Source organism: Kwoniella shivajii, chromosome 7 (genome assembly GCF_035658355.1).
Source record: "Kwoniella shivajii chromosome 7, complete sequence".
NCBI lineage: Eukaryota > Fungi > Basidiomycota > Tremellomycetes > Tremellales > Cryptococcaceae > Kwoniella > Kwoniella shivajii.
In genome coordinates this window covers 187,979-205,340 of record NC_085914.1, presented here as the reverse complement: position 1 = coordinate 205,340, position 17,362 = coordinate 187,979, and the positions used below count along the sequence as shown (strand labels likewise).

Genomic DNA, 17,362 nt, shown 5'->3' with positions numbered 1-17,362 from the left:
CGATCGTCATGTTCTTACGTTTCTTACGAACGGCTTCACATCAACTGCTTGTTCTTTATGGGAGGAGGGAGATATTGTGGATCCCGTTTTTGACATCTCCTGATTTTCTTGCAGTTGACAACCTGGATATGCTTCTATTCTTTGCACAGACAGAAAGCATTATCAGTTTTGATTACGTTTCAGGGATCTGTGCAAATATGATTCCCATCTATTTTGTATTTATTTTGTAATGATTGTTGTTACAGGAAACTAGGAATTACTGGATGCGGTTAAACCTGTTTCATTAAGGGGGGATGGGTTTCCTAATCAAGTTTGTAATGTCCCATTAGGATCCATGGCGTCGACCAACCGCTTTTACCGGTTTATAAATTGTATGAGTAGTATGTGATTTACGATTTACGACTGATCTCTTTTCTGGGTTGGGATATCATTAATTATTATTATTATTATTCAATAATTTACCCTGTCTTTACCATTTGTTGACAGAAACAAACTTGTTCCAATTCAATTGAACATCATTCCATCTCCTCCATCTCATTCACTTTCTCCTCACATCCTGTATCGCATACATCACTCCAACGCCCATAGCTCTTATCGCCACTGCAGAAGTACTGCTTGCATCATCCGAAAGATCCGAGACGACCGATTTGATTTGATCGATTGATTATCAGGATAGATCTTTTTTGGCCATTGATATAAGGGTATCACAGGAAACCGACTGGAAATCACGGATCACCGAATAATCAGACATTCCTGATACAACATACCTTGACAAGCGAACAGACTTGCATTAGCTAGGATGGCCCATCCCGCATCTGCAGCGGGTTCTTCTGGAGAATCCGTGAGTGATATCATACAATGTTGAATTTGAGGGATGTTGTAGGGTGGATGAAGGCTTTCTTTCCATCACGCGAGTCTTATCTATAAGTCGTGGGAAACGAAACGAAACGAGACATCACCTCACAACATCGTGGTCGTGTGATCCTTACATCATGCATCATCCGTCCGCCCCTCCAGCTTGCTGATATGACATTTGTATGCAGCGCGCTCCACCTACACCATTGGCAGTACCGACTCCCGCTCCACAACCTTCCACCTCCGCTTCCGCCAATAACTCACTTTCTGCCTCTCAAGCCTCTCAGACAACATCCGTACTTACAGAAGACGAGGAAGATCTGGAAGACTATAGACCCGGTGGATATCATCCCGTTAACATTGGGGACGATTTTAACAGCGGTCGTTATATTATAGTCAGAAAATTGGGATGGGGTCATTTTTCCACCGTATGGTTAGCGAGAGATAACAAGTGAGTACATTACTCACGGAGGGTCGGTTGTACCCGGTACAGCGGTTCCACCGCTGAGCATTATGATTCGCACACAACCCTTTTCCTCTACTCATATATAATCATCATCAGCGGACGATGAAACAGTACACTGATTGTGTGTAATGCTTTCCTTCTTATTAGTACGAAACGGCATGTAGCGCTCAAAGTAGTAAAATCAGATGGCCATTATACCGAAACTGCACTGGATGAGATTCAACTTCTTCAACGCGTGGTCAACTCATCTCAAACTCATGCGGGACGATGTCATGTTGTTGGATTGGTCGATAATTTCAGACATACCGGTCCTAACGGTAGTCATGTTTGTATGGTGTTTGAAGTATTGGGTGAGAATTTGCTTGGGTTGATCAAACGATATCAACACCGAGGTGTACCTCAGCACATCGTGAAACAAATCGCAAAACAGGTTCTTCTCGGTCTGGACTATCTTCACTCGGAATGCCGAATCATTCACACCGATCTGAAGCCTGAGAACGTATTGATATGTATAGAAGACGTCGAATCTGTTGTCCAAGCCGAGCTCGCCTCTTGTCCGGCCGCTGTTCCCACGAAGCTAGTCGGTGTGCCGCCTTCTCAAGGCAGATTAGGCAACCAAACTCCCCGGAAAGATGGATTATTCATAGTGGGATCGCAACCCCTGCCTTCACCCAGCTCAAGCTATTCTAGTAGTCCAATGTTGGACAAATATGGGTTTGGAATGAGTAAGATTTCTGGAGTGGACGCTTTCCCAAAAACCAACAGCGTTGCTGGTACTTCACATGTGAAAAGAGAAAGTACGACGGAAGCAGAAGCGTTAGGTAACGGTATAGGGAACGTGCAGCTTGGCGAATCTGGATCTGGGTTGATATGGGAGAAGACTAAAGTCAAAGCTCCTGCTCCACCGGCTCAAACTGGTCCTTCCTTATTATCTCAGCAAATGAGCGCTGCTCCCTCATCACCTTCACTCCAACCTGTAAATATTCCCTCATCATCTACAAACCCTTCGACTACCGCAACACCCAGTCAAACCGTAATTTCCACTCCAGCGACAACACCTGATTCAGGTCGAAACGATGAATTGAGAATATCGACATCCGTTATGTCGACTGAATCGATGTCACCGCCAAAACACACCACGAAATCCGAGAAACAAAACTCCAATCCACCTCTTGGACAATCTGTCTCCACGACCGGATTCACTACATCTCCTGCTACCTCCCACATCAACAATTTGCAAGATCAAGAAGCCCACCATGATCCTGATGACCCCAATCGAGATGCCCCAGTGGCCGGTGATCCAAACCATCTTCCCCCACCATTCCCCTACGACCCCATAAGTCTCGAAAGAATCACAGTCAAAATCGCCGATCTCGGTAATGCTTGTTGGGTAGATCATCATTTCACGAACGATATCCAAACTAGGCAATACAGGTGTCCAGAAATCATATTAGGGACAAGGTGGAACCAAAGCGTGGATATCTGGAGTGCGGCATGTCTGGTGAGTTATCCTTTCTCCAATCGGATCTGTCTGAGTGTATATTGACGAGGAAGGGGGCAGTTTTTCGAATTGTTGACAGGAGACTACCTCTTCGATCCTCAACCGGGAGTGAAATACGATAAAGATGACGATCACGTTGCTCAAATCATGGAACTATTGGGGGAAATGCCAAGATCATTGGCTCTCTCTGGTAAATACAGTCACGAGATGTTCAACCGACGCGGTGAACTGCGTCATATCTCAAGATTAAGATTTTGGCCCATGACTTCCGTGTTGAAGGAGAAATATTTGATGGAACAGGAAGATGCTGAATTATTATCATCGTTCATCATGCCAATGCTTCATTACTATCCTGATTCAAGAGCGACGGCAGCGGAATTAGTGAACCATCCTTGGTTGAACGGAGTAGTCGTACAAGGTGAATTGGAAATGGCTCAAAACTTCCACAGAGCTGAAATGGAGAAGATAAGAGCGCAACGAGGTGAAAACGGCAGTGAAAATGAGGATGCGCAAGGAAAAGGGCAGAACACAGAGAATGGTGGAGGATCATTAAAAGAAGTTTTGGGACTAGGTCCATCGGTCAAGGGGATGGTAGGCATGGGTAGAATCTAAATGAAATCAAGCATGGCAGATGGTGTTCTTACTGGATCTCGAATTGGGCAAGATCCACAGTGTGGTCTTGACAGACGGCAAGAACATAGTGACCAACGAATATCGTGAACGGGTCAATCATCATAAGCGGATGGAATGGAAGCTTGACAAATCATACAAAACAATGTATCATCAACATAGGGGATGTGGGGGATGTCAGAAGAATCTTGCTGTTGTTGTTCTAAATATGACTACAATCAGAATGGGCGAAAGAAAAATGTAGGAGATGTTGTCTGAATATAATAGAAACTATATCAAAGCTTATAGTGCTAACAATCAAAACCTTTAAACTCGAACTTGAAACTATAGAATTTCCCCCTCTTCATTTCTTCCAATATATCATTTATGTTTTTTTTATATATCATCATTTCTGATCTTTGCGTTCTTTAGCATATTGTGTTTTTACTTTTCATTCTCGTTTTGGTTCTCGATTTCGTTCTGTTCTGTATCACGATCGTGATACATCTTCTTCTTTCTCATTTTGGAAACCACTGAGAACAGGGGAGGAAGAACAATGGATGCGGTCTCATTATAGGTTTTTCTCCTTTCTATCTTATATTAAATGTGAAATGATATGATATGATATGGTTATGAATAACTTAAGCGAAAGTGATGTCAAGTCATCTCGAACACAATATTGCGAAGTGTTTCAGACTACGAGGACGGTATATATTTATTGGTCACTTCTCGGCTTTCTGATTGAATTGTCATCATACATGCAAAGGTTTGGTATACGAATATATTCTAGATCTATATGGTGGAGGATTTGTGAAGCAGGAAATACAATCAACGATATGGCTGATCAATCAAGGAGATTATCGAACACATTTCGTGAGAATATACAGTTCTGGCTGATTAATATCGAAAGATGATCAAATCAGACTTGGACTGTAATAATTTTTTCTTCTCTGTCAGGTTGTTCACTTGTTCTGGGTGAGTTTGGAGTCGACGACGGGATGTCATTTTCTTCTCCTTCTCCAAGTACGATCCCACTACATTGCAAGAAATCCCAAAACCATCAGCATCGTGCAATTTGGAGATTTACATTAACCGATCTAAGAGATGAAAGGCAAACACAACTCACTTTTCAAGTTCATTATCAATTAACCTTTTGGACCAATTTTCGTATCCTGCAGTCAAGAGAGTAGAACCGAATACGGCGAATATGGTCATTATGCTTCCCCAACCTAATTGAACATCGATAATTTGAAATGTCGTTGAATCTATGAGAGGTAAGATGAGTAGTGATAATGAAGTGTGAACCTAATCAAAGAAGAAAAATAGATAATTTCCATCGATCAGTCAATCTTGACTTTTGAATATAACTCTTACTCCTGACTTTGTGATGTGAAGATGAAACGGTGGACTGACGGATGGAACAGAATCGAGATACTCACAGGTCCGAGAATACCAATGAGATCTTTCAAGACCATTACAAATAAAGTGAACCTCCTAAAACTTGTTGATTCGGTTTTATCAGTCCATCGATTCCTGATCATGAAATGAAGTACTATAGCTAGGAAGAATGAGAATGTCGAAAGGGAATAATAAATTGGATAAGAAGCTAAGAATGGTATAATTCGACTTTCGATCAGATACAATCGTCAAAAATCAGCTCACATCTCTTTTTTTAAAGATTTATATTTGATTTTCATCATTATTGTTTTATTCGAATACAATACGAGGATAGAAAAAAGAATGTTATCACTCACTGAACCCAATCTCCAACTAATTGAGGATGACATTCAGTTTCTTCTGATCCAATCCAACATTTTCCATCCACACTGATTATTATAGAACCGTATAGACCATATGGTTCAGGTAAGAGTGAATCATATTCTACTATCTTTGACAATTCACTATATCCCCTCGAAGCTCCAGAGGAAGTCCATAATAAAGCTAAACAGGAAAGAAGTGCCGCAAGGAATGTACGTAGCATTATTAGATTTGAGCGGTTCAATACTGTTATTGACTGTCTTACTTGGGTACTTGGTGAATTCGCAAATTAGATTTAAAAGTACTGTTTCTGTCAAAATGATATGTTAGATTCCTGGTTTAAAAATAAAGCTAAAATTGGTGGGTCTCCATCTGACTACATGAAACCTTTTGTACCATCACATAGATTGGCAAGTGTAAATTGTCAGTAAGGTTGAAACGCGAAAGCATCCTTTGTTTCGTCAGTGATCCTTTGACAAAGGAGATTAGATTATTCGATCAAAGGTCGATTTTATCGACAATGACGCCCCGGGACGCGATCGTTTGAGTCAGTAATCTAGATCAAACTGGATATCCTTTCTGTTCAGTGCTGTGCACTCTTCAGCATTGAGATTGACGAAATCGATGGGAAGTCATAAATGCTTCTTTACCTTTCATCAGGTAATCCCCTCCATGGGCGAATCAAGGAAGCGATCAAGGATTAGGTCAATATTGATACATACCGATAACCATACAGAATCCTTTCAAAGCAGTAGATCGTCTAGTCCCACTCGTCGTCATCACTATCGTTCTCATCGTCACTTCCAATATCAGCTTTTCTCTTGGATAGAGCGGCAGCGAGACTTGACGCGAGATCTGGAGCTACGACTCATAAAGACAAGGTCAGCTACTTCTTATGGTTCTTTCTGCCTTTATACAAATCAATGGATATCAGCACTCACTGTCTTCCGTTGTGGCTGCTACAGCGGCAGCGGCACCAGCACCAACGACCGCACCTGCACCAACGGCTGCCCCTCCACCTGCCAAGGGAGAGACACGTTGTTCTGATGAATCCACTCTCTTGAGAGCGTGTACTCCCTTGCCTTGAATAGAGGCGAGAAGAGCTGATCTACCCCCGCCATCACCTCCTGCTGAAGGTGGAGGAGGAGCTCGACCGCCGGTTGGTGGAGGTGGAGGGGGTGGCGGTGCACCTCTTCCTGGAGGTGGTGGTGGGGGCGGAGGAGGGGGAGCTGCACCTCCTCGAGCAGGAGGAGGGGGAGGGGGCAGTGGTGCACCGAATGATGGTGGAGGTGGTGGAGGTGGTACTGAATTCCGAGCTGGGGGTGGAGGTGGTGTGGAGATGGCTACTGAGGAAGGTCGAGCTGCTCCACGAGAAGCAGGTGGGGGTGGAGCAGGTTTCCTTCGCGATGTTGGTGCCGGTGGAGGAGGGGGTTTCTTAGGTGCAGTAGCCTAAATGTTCGCTGTACATCAGGATTGATTCCAGACACTCCATCTACAACTTGAACGGTAGAGCACTGTAGACTAAAGTAACTCACCTTCTCTATTCCACCTTGTTGCTGCACAAAGTCCTTGATGAATTTCTCGTTATGTTGAATATCCTTGGCTGATATACCTTTCATACTAAGTTGTTCGAGTAACATTTGCCATGATGGATCGACACCAGATGATGAAAACCCTTTTTCACTATCGAAGCCCATATGTGCAACATGTTTGAATGATCCAGCGGACTATAATACACATCCGGCCAACGATAAATACGTTTTCTCCAATGATGTAGTCATTAAGGAAGTAACACTTACAGGACCTGAAATCAGAGATTTATCAATTTTTCCTCCTTTCTTCTTTTTTGTAGGTGTTGAAGCGATAGCTTTCTCTTTCTTGTCCTCCTTGACTTTGGCTAGTTGTAGATCAATTTCATCAGTCAGGCTATCTGACAATGATGACAGAAACATGGAGACTTACTGGCATATTTTGATCTATTGGCAACTTTCTTGTAGAAATCATGCGCTTCAGATTCGGATGCGAATACGAATGCGAATTGGGTGTTCTATATAAACGAATAAATCAGCACAAGTCCTCCCACAACCATGACCTGCTGAGCTGGCTATTAAAGCAGGCACCTCTGCGGATGTCTGGCACAGAAAGAACAGAAACGCGATACTCACGTCGCCTTGCCAGGAGTGGAAGAAAGGTTTCTCCTGGTTATATTCTATCTCGTTGGGTAACTCATGTTCCCAAATAACCCCACGATATGACTATGCGCTCCGTGTCAGTTTAGTTTCCACGCTCCTCCTTCCGTTTTTTACACACAATTGAGAGAGTATCGTTATACTACTCACGGATAGATCAACGACTCTGAACCATAGTCCACTTTTTGCTTTATCCGCACAGAACACTAACGCACCTTCAGCGCCGGTATAAGACCATCTATAATCAGAAAGTCAGCCCTACTTCAACAAAATCAGGCAGGCTGTAGATTGATGAGTGTCATGAGGTCAACATAGCGTAGATGGACATACGTTTGTGCCCCTTGTCTAGCTTGATATACTCTTGCGACAGTCGCTGTTACGATCTTATTTGTTGAACTGGATGAAGGAACTGCCTTTTTCACTTTCGCTTTGTCATCCGAGGAGAGGGTAGTTGATGCACCCATATCTGTTACTGTCCTCTCAGTAAGCTGCTGGTCCAGTGAGATCTATATGTATTAATTGTGATGATGTTATCTTCGAGTATGTTCACAGCTTCAAATACATATCTGTACGGTGGCGGTGACCGATGACGCAGCAACGAAAACAAACGTTTAACCCAAACATATAGATACAGGTAAAAGTGGCAGGTGAAGGTGGCAAAACTCGCTGCATACAGTGAAAGGAAAATATCTGAGCAGGAGATTATGCCAACCAGAAACCGTGAACATGCCTCGAATGGAAGGCTGCAATAACACGGAGCTGCTTTCTAGGCAAATAACAATCTTATGTTATGTACATCGTGAATCCTACTCCGAGCCTTTGCTACCTTATTCCACAGACGTTGTTCCTACCATAGTATCCTTCAACATTAGACACATCCTGTTTTGAACGCGTTCCAAAACACTGTACTGAGCTATTCGGAAGACGGTGGCGATCAATGCACAGGTTGACATGTGACCTTCCGTTTCTTCTTGGGATATCGATATTCCTCATTCGCCATCAGTGTCAGTCTCCACCGCAGTCAATTCCTCTAGGGTTCTGCTCGCATTCGTATCCCAATGCTTTATGATCCGAATTCCATTATACTCTGATGCATTTCTGACATTAGTGATATGGGAATCCAATGCTTCTTGAAGCATTATATTGGCTTTTATTGGGTTTGGTTCCTGTTGGTAGTCCGAATTTGTGGTATTTGCGCTCTTCAGGGTCTCATTCACTTTGCCGTTGAGTTCTGTTATACATCTTTCGAATCTACTTGATCTCCTGAAACAATGCAGACTTGGAGGCGAGCTTTCCTCGATCTGAGGATAGACGACATCGAATGTATAGCGTCTGCCCTCCAAGTCTCTGAGTGGCTGTACGAGGATACTGAGGGAGATGGTTCCTCTGGACTCTGACATATTTGAATGAAGCTAGACGTCTATGGCCCTATATTGGTGAATGAGTGAGTTGGGTTATTGTATGGAAATATTGAATAAATGTAAAAAGAGACAATTCTGAATTTCTTATAGCTCTTTTTCGTTGCGGAATAGCAGATACTTGATCGAGTCGATAAGCAAACCTCTTTTGTACATATGTCTCCTTACATAAGATGTCTTCGTTCGTTTTTGCATTGCCTCACTGACGTCGCTCAAAAAAAGCATAGTGACAGAGAACGACATCCTTTCATACTTATCAAGTTCTAATTATGATCTAAACGAATCATACGTTTCGATATCATCATGTTCGTCTGTAGGAGAGCTGCTGAGAACTTTTGATTTGGCAGACGAGCCACAGATGGCTTCTCACGATAACAAACCTTCAAAGTATCTTCCTTTTGGTTCCTGTCCTTCGATGTGTGAGCTTATGACGCTATTGAACAGCTTCGCCATTATCTATCGAAAGAAGACGACAACGAGTTCGACAGATACTGAGACATTCAGGTTCTACAGCCTGGTTCATCCCGTTTAGGCCGAAAATTACAGAAGAGATTGCTCGCAGCTTCAGACAGCAGCAGATGTTCTTCAAACTGATGTACTTAACCACACAGCGTGCCACTGGACTGTAGGCAAGCGTCATGGTCAAAGGCTGCATATCACACATCTACTCTCCCTAGTTCACCGACGTAACGAATTCCACTATATACCTCTCGATCCCTCGGAGATCATCCTTGGGCCAAATAGAAAAGGATTACCTTGACAATGCGAGTCGACACGAAGGATTTACCTACAAGTCAGCCAATTTGTTGTCCCCTTTTATCACAGGGTAAACAGAGTACTTACAGTCAAGCTTGTAGATAGGGAAACTCGAATAAACAGTTCCATCACTGGATTTGAGGTTCTCATTCTCCGTCGTCATACAGTCCGCAATGAGCCTCATACCAATCTTTGATGTCTTCATCGTCAGTGAGGGGAACTACTTCAATTTCCGCCATAATAGCCTTTCCCTTCTCTTTTATCCAATCTTTGCGTTATTGCTCTCATGAACATATCAGTGGCTTCATTTTTAGTTTCAGCCTCCTGAAATTTTGAACCCTCCTTGTTCGCTGTTGTAACAAGCTCTTGCAGGTTCTCTACAAGCTTTGTCGCACTCTGCGCGATACTCCAAGGTTCGCCGCATGTCTGCGAAACCAACGTATCTGCAGGAACAGCGGAGACAGCAAAGTCAAATCGCCTTTTCCTGCCGTAACAGGAATTCTCGGTGACGGTAGGGCAGATACTTATCATTTGTGAGAGTAATTCGGACATATTGATTGAAACTTGGGGTTGACAGCGTACGAGTTCCACAGTGTTGATGGGAAAAGTAGCGACAATGACTGGATTGTGGGATGTGAAATGTTGCTGTTCATATCATGCCAGTGAAAGCAGAATGAGGACTGAGCCTTTTATGGGTTTTCTTTCATTCCGACTAGCACGGATTTTCTCGGATTGATGACCAGTATTTGCCTGTGTCTCCTTACATTGTATGCCTTCTTTTACTTGTACATCGCTGTGACGGCATTTCCGATGAAAGGCCTTGTCAAGTATAAGAATTTATATTACAGCAAAGAAGAATTACTCGGTCATCGACAGAATCAATACCTACTTCTGTCTTCGATTACGTTGACATATGTGAACTTCTAATACTCGTTGTTACGCCAAAGCCTTCTCCGGAAATGCGATATCCTTGCAGATCTAAGGGGGCTTTGCAATGACTTGACCAAATTCCGTTCTTCGCAAAACACCTTTGACTTGGAAGGGCTGAGACCTTTACGTAGAACTACCAAACGTCATCCAGAAGGAAGGCAAGTTCTTCTACCCTTGCCTTCTTGTGCTTCCTTACTCACCAGTCCCCATGACGTCAGGCTTATCGATGTGGTACGCAGGTTTACTCGGTGGTTCGTCCACTTCTGTCAAGTGTGTGAGGTTCGGTCAACCTTTCTTCCATTACACTTCATCGTATCCGTAGAGTGATTTGAAAGGCTGAATCTGCTTCACTTGAGAATGAAAAAGGAAGAATCAACCATGATCCGTCCGCTAGAGGACGCGAAAATCTGTGAACGGAACGAGAAACGTCCAATGTGCAATAGTGTGTCATGATCCGATCCGTACAGAAATGATTCGGATCCTGGCACCTTCTACATGCGTACATTGGATAACTTAGAACTATGCCTTACTCTGTCTTAGACATTGGCGTAACCTTATGGTTAGGAATGTCTTGCCGCTTTTGGAAACGAGTAGTAAAGTATGCAGCATTGTAGAAATATCAGATATATAAGTCGAAGTCCTACTTCGAATAATAGAACTTCTTCTTAAGAAATGTATATCTTGAATTCTCTAATATTACTTCGTACTTTGAATACCTTATCTCGAGGATATTCGCCTTCGCTCGTTCGTCCCATCACAACTAGCGGTGACCCAATAAAACGATATCGAGTCGATCATACGAGTGGCTAAGAGATAGCTTGAACTGTATTATAGATAGCGGCGAGTAGAGACTACATGTAATCAAGTTTCATTGAGTCATATTACCTCGTCCTTCCATCATCCCATCCCCTCCCACATGAATCTAGAGCGTACGGGAAAGCTTTCTCCACCTATCCTGCTATCGGAGAGATACATACAAATTGACACACATACCCACATGCAGTATTCAGGGTATTCCAGACTCCCTTTCACCCGCCAATACGCGTCTGGAAACGCAAGATGCCTAGCTCAGCAAACTCAACAGACGCAACGAGGGGAAAATCTCGTCTCTCTACATGGACAAATCTATGAGTAAAGGTAAAGTAGAATTTCAAGGTAAAGTAGAACTTCCAAGGTAAAGTAGAATTTCAAACCTCTGTCAGACCTCATACGAAAGAAGGGGAAGATGACACCGGAAAATGGGATTACCTTTGTCAAAGTAAGATTGATGTCTTAGAAAGTTGGAACAAGAGCAATCTTTTGAGTAGTCTGAAATCAGCTTGTAAGGTTCAATGGATGGCGACAGCAGTTGATTTTCGTTACGAAAGTAAATATCAATCTGAAATCGATACTCTTGAAAAAGCCCAAGAAGCTCTCGAAAATCGTTATGAGAAAATCACAGCAGATTTCAATAACAGATTTCCTATTTGTGATTTCAGTAGAAAGACTGTGCCTTATCCAGAAGATGTTAAGGACTACGGATTATAGGTACTTTATCAGAGCAGGATGAATACATCTTAATTAATTCCAATTCTTACGTTTTCGTCAAACATTTGAGTGGTCTATTCAGTATACTGTACTTGTATCACATAGTGGATCTTTTTTAGCTCATTGCATTTATATACTCTGATACACGTTTGGAGAGATGCATTTACTATTTGGTGGACACTCCGTTGACGCTACAGTAAGTATGCCAAAGCATCACCTTTGTCATCGGTCCGCCACTGTTATCGTCAAAATACAAAGACGATGGTCCGCCCGATTCTGAAGCCACCGAAAACGTTTGATGTGGAATAACGACGTCTTACAAAAGATGACAGTGAAAGGATACGAGCGGAATTAGCAATGAAATGACGCAAAATCGAGTCGAAATACTGTATGCGTTGAGAGAATGAAATGACAAGCGATTTGACCTGGGCTGGCTATATAAGCTATCAAACAGTATGTCCTTGTCCCACTTCAAAGTTTTATCTTTATCAACTCATCAAACTTTCTGTCCCGACACAGAGCGTCCTTCACGGTTATCATAACGCTTATAATTCATACACCCATATCTACGCATTCTACAGTGTACAAATACGTATTCATAAATCTCATTGCCCATCTCACCCGCTCAAGCTATTCATAGGATATAAAGAAATGTCCACTTCGGCAGCTTCTTCTAAATCTTCCAAAAGATCCTGTTTCCCATCCATCAGATCGTTATTCTCGACAAATGATCATGTAGAATTCTAAACTTCTGTAGGGCCTTTTACTGGAAGCACTGGAACTCAGTTGAAAATGACGTGGGATTACAATTGTACACCTACATTTGGAGATGGTTGGTTTGGCAAATCCAATATATCGGAGGATGTGAGGCATCGAGCTATTTGGTTACGCAATGTAGCCTATGCGGATTGGGCAACAGAAAAAAGATTTCAATCTGAAGTTTCAGGGCTACAGGAAGCCAAAGCCGTACTGAAATCCGGTACTGATCAAATCATACAAGAGCTCGAAAGTGAATTTCCTACTTGTACTTTTAGTCAAAAGAGTGTTCCTTATACAAAGTCCGAGTAGGTTTACGGTAGTATAGTAATGTTCAGCTTTGTTCGAAAGTGTGCATCGCCATCTGGCATTCCCATCTTGAGGAGATCTCTCTATACATGCAGTCATCCTTCTGTCCGTCTGCCTGATTGTATAATGATGTACAGCACTCATACTTGTTCTTGGCAACGCACACATCAAGTCGTGTCCCACTTTTAATGCGCACAGGTGCTGCATTTTCACACCAAACTGGTGCTAGTTAATTGTATTCATGGCATGATATACTGAAGCGGAGACTTTCAATGATGTGAGTTCGAGTCGAACACTGACGACAAAAGCGGTTGACAAGAGAAGTCGATTTGATCCAATAGAAAACAGTGAAAGGATATAATACCAGCGCGGATAAACAATGATGCCATATCGAGTCCAATTCCATACATGGAAAGGAGTCTTGACAAGAGAAGGCGAGATTCGATCCAAGTTGGCTATACAGTATAAGCTATGAAATTTGTTTCATCAATTAACATCACTTTCCTCTTTGCATCAGTCTATCAAAAAACCAAGGATTTTTACCCTTCTCACAACATTATATCTCATACACCTATATACACACATATATTTTACTGACACACACTCATTTACAGCTTCTATAGCGGGATCGTATCGGCTTATATATATATATATATATATTGAATTCAAAGAATTGAGATGTCCACTTCGGCAGCTTCTTCGAAAGCGTCCAACAGATCTTGTTTCCAATTTATCAGATCGGTCTTCCCATCACAAAGTCAAGTAGAGTTTCAGACTTCCGTGGGAACTTTTATTGGCGGCGAGGGAGCTTCAAGACAATGTATGGGATTACAAGTGTCGAGTTACGTTTGGAAAGTCCGAGATTCCGGAAGATGTGAGAGAGAATTCTGAATGAGAATGGGAGAAAGCCAGGGGCGACCTTGAACGCGTTGCCCGATGGGGAATACCGACTCGAGATGATGCTCAGAAGGTGTTGAAAGATAAAGTCGATAAAGTCATAAGTGAGCTCCAAAGCACATATCCCAATCATACATTTTGTCAGAAGAGTATTCCTTACACAAAGAGACGATTAAGACAATATGGAAACTCCGCGTATATCGGTACGCTGTTCTTGTACACCTTGTCCAGGTCATCCTGTCCATTACTTTCAATATCTGATTTGTGCCGGTTTTAGTCTCTTATATTTCTGAATATGGCAACTTCTCCTTTTACGATTTTCCTTGGTGACGTTCGTGGTAGAATCGAATACAAAGAACCTTGTCCTCTTTGTGTCCACAGCATTTCGGTCACCAACGCCTTTTTACATATCTCTGCTATCGATCCTTAGGATGTGATAACAGACTTCGACTGCCGAGGCCGTTTAGCAGAACGGAGCCCACATAGATCTTCTCTTCGCTGCCCCCGTTGATATCGCTTCGTGAAACCACGCTCAATACGCACAGGTGATGCATTTTCATAACATATTGTCATTATCTACTTGTATTCATGACATACTACTGTACTCAGATTTGATAGTCCATGACACGCACACTGTCCAATTTTCGCCTGCCACTGCGCCTCGATTTTATACTCCTGCCTCTCGCTCTTCATCTCTTCGAGGAGTCTTTCATCCACATGCAAATTAATTGGAAAAGTTGGAAAATTGTCCGCTCCAAATATATATAAACAAAGAAACGTATGTATGATAGTGAGTTGAAATGTCCATAAAACATAAGGAAACACGAATGGGATGTATGGGGAGAAATTTATTAATGGGAGAGATATTACAAAAGAGAAAAGAGGAAATCATGTATGCTATGCTAGAGAAGAATCTGAAAAAAAGGAAATATCCTTTATACGAGACATTGTCCATCCGAATCAGAATGATAATCATCATAGTAATGATGCGAAAGCTATCAAAGCTGCGACGATTGAAGTTGATAGCCCAGCGATCATTACTGGAGAAGCAGAGGATTTAGCTGCGGCTTGAGTAGTCGCTGCTGTACCTTCAGTGGTCGTATTTGAGGGTATTGGAACTGCTATCACAGTTGAGGATGGTAAAGGATCGTTTGTCGTTGTGTTTTGGGTTTCGACTTGACCTGAACCGACCATGACAAATTCACCTTGTGATGGTACGCCATTTACAACTACGAAGAACATTGCTGGACCAGGTTGGAAAAGGTTTGGTCCATTTGTTCCAGGCATTTGGGAGACGATATGTGTCGTGTTACCAGTGTTCATATCGACGGAGTAGGTTGAATTCAATTGAAGGTACCTTTGTCCGAATCCAATAGCATGTGTGTTAAATCCACCTCGGATGACTACGATCTTGGTGTTTTGAGCTGTGGCTTCGTCTGTCCCAGTCAAGGTAATGTTGAACGATGATCCACCGTATGAGAGAGTAGATGGGAATCCATCGTAGGTTGGTCGTTGTTCGTTGTAGTACCAAGGATACCATCTTTCAGAATCGGTTCTTGATCGCCATTGAGCAGTGGTGAAATCTTTGTTGGGATTGGATCCGGCAATGAACAGACTGCCGTCTGGTAAGAGGATTGCAACGGAGTGGTACATTCGTTCGTTGGTGGAAGCGACTAAACCAGTTCGGTTCCATCGACCTCCTAGAGGTGCTGATGCGTTGTATATAGCGGGCATGTAAATAGGGGCTTGACCGTATGATTCTGTGATATCAACAAGGTTTAGCAAACATCCTCACTTGCGTAGTACGCCATGAGATACTCACGACCAACGGAATATCCATCATCACCATAACCAGCAGTTCCCATACCAACACCGTTACCCATCCAGAAAGTACCATCGGGTAAGATCACGAATTGACCCATACTTCTTCCCTCGAACATGTAATCGTCATCCTCGTACTGGGGATCGGTGCTACCTTCGGGAGTAATTCTGACACAGGTATCGTCGGCGGCCACGGCAGTGACGTTGTAGCCAGCGGTACCATCGTTACCCCACTGGGTGGTAGCTGATCCACCGCAGAAAAGGAGAGTAGCGGCGTAACCGTTATCGGGGATAAGGGGAAGCATAGCTGTAGCAGCTGAGGCGGGGTAGACACGGGTGGCGTAAGGCATGTCGGCGAGGTCGGTAGTTGTCTTCTTATTGTAATCGTACAGAATGGATTTTCGGTTAGCTTGCATGAATAGTTTACCAGAGGGCATCAACCATGTCAAAGCGTAAAGGTTGACGGGAAGAGTGTCGGCGAGGAATTGCAAATCGACAGGGTCACCAGAACGAGGAGGGAAGAACTCGTAAGTTGGATTGTCTTGTGCTTGAGTGTTCACGTATCCACCGTTCTTGTCACCACCAATAATAATCAACGATCCATCCGGTAAAGCTTCTACCATAGGGTACCATCGTCTGCCGGTCATTTGAAGCCATCCTCCGGTATTTTGCGCTGAGGTGGAGTATGAGCCCTCTCCTTGAATATATTCACACGACTCGTCGGTACAAGGGTTCAACATTCGGATGGCGGTACCACCATCAGTATCTGAATATGCCGCGGCATCAGTGGAAGCGACACCACCAGTAGTTACGGCTATAAAAAAGGAGGCGTCAGTATAAGCACTATTTTCGCCGTAATATGCAAGTCACTTACGTTGGTTACCGCCAAACACTACCCAAGTACCGTTACCCAAAACACCACCACCTGCGCAGAAAGTATTTGAAAACACATCCATGGTTCGGTACTCGTTTGACTCGATATCGTACTCTGTAGCCCAAGCGGGATGAGTACCATATTGGCCAGTGATTTCTACAGGGTTATTCTCTGTTTTATCCAATACGTAGATCTTCTTGTTATTACCCAAGAACACCTATAGTGGCGAGAGACAGTATGTGATCAGCATAACGTGAGAAAGAGATAAAGGTGAAACATACCATTTGCGCACTGACACCTGTATCTCCTACACTCTCGAAATTAAGTGGAGTGGTGGTACCGTTCACATCCCTCTTCCTCATACCTAATGGCGGAGCAGCGGGATCTCGCCATCTTGGTGTTAAATCTATTGAAGCGAGAGTGAGAAGGGGAAGAAGGGAGAGCAAAGCGAAAAGATTTATTGATGACATATTATGTTACTTTTGTCGAGGCTGTATGATTGTTTGAAAGTGAGAAGGAAGTAGGTCTTGTTTTATAAGTTGATATCTATATTGCCGTCTTCTTCGTTGAGATGGATCAATAAGAGAAACTTGGAAGAGTGGGTAGGAAAATAAGGTGAATCCGACCGATGGGTTGGATGAGTTGAACGATGACAGGGAGAAATGTCAAAAAAGAGGAGATGGAAAATCAAAGGAA

At 43.0% G+C, this 17,362-nt stretch overlaps 4 protein-coding genes across 4 annotated transcripts; 1 reads left to right on the top strand and 3 right to left on the bottom strand.

Annotated features, from left to right (window-relative positions):
• Positions 1-799: 799 nt before the first annotated feature.
• On the top strand, positions 800-3,434 carry IL334_005198 (uncharacterized protein; the record flags this gene model as incomplete). The annotated part of the gene is made up of 4 exons (XM_062936911.1): positions 800-841; positions 1,044-1,306; positions 1,469-2,822; positions 2,883-3,434. The coding sequence occupies 4 exons, from the start codon at positions 800-802 to the stop codon at positions 3,432-3,434; spliced, it is 2,211 nt and encodes a 736-aa protein (XP_062792962.1).
• A 916-nt stretch (positions 3,435-4,350) lies between these two features.
• Positions 4,351-5,412, bottom strand: IL334_005197 (uncharacterized protein; the record flags this gene model as incomplete). The annotated part of the gene is made up of 4 exons (XM_062936910.1): positions 4,351-4,465; positions 4,558-4,736; positions 4,871-5,057; positions 5,186-5,412. 4 exons carry the CDS (start codon positions 5,410-5,412, stop codon positions 4,351-4,353), a joined length of 708 nt encoding a protein of 235 aa, XP_062792961.1.
• Positions 5,413-5,949: 537 nt separating this feature from the next.
• IL334_005196 (uncharacterized protein) lies at positions 5,950-7,842 on the bottom strand (the record flags this gene model as incomplete). Its single annotated transcript, XM_062936909.1, has 8 exons — positions 5,950-6,050; positions 6,131-6,638; positions 6,725-6,916; positions 6,989-7,086; positions 7,152-7,236; positions 7,355-7,444; positions 7,529-7,616; positions 7,709-7,842. 8 exons carry the CDS (start codon positions 7,840-7,842, stop codon positions 5,950-5,952), a joined length of 1,296 nt encoding a protein of 431 aa, XP_062792960.1.
• Positions 7,843-14,946: 7,104 nt separating this feature from the next.
• Positions 14,947-17,136, bottom strand: IL334_005195 (uncharacterized protein; the record flags this gene model as incomplete). Its single annotated transcript, XM_062936908.1, has 4 exons — positions 14,947-15,731; positions 15,794-16,606; positions 16,667-16,883; positions 16,948-17,136. 4 exons carry the CDS (start codon positions 17,134-17,136, stop codon positions 14,947-14,949), a joined length of 2,004 nt encoding a protein of 667 aa, XP_062792959.1.
• Positions 17,137-17,362: the final 226 nt, after the last annotated feature.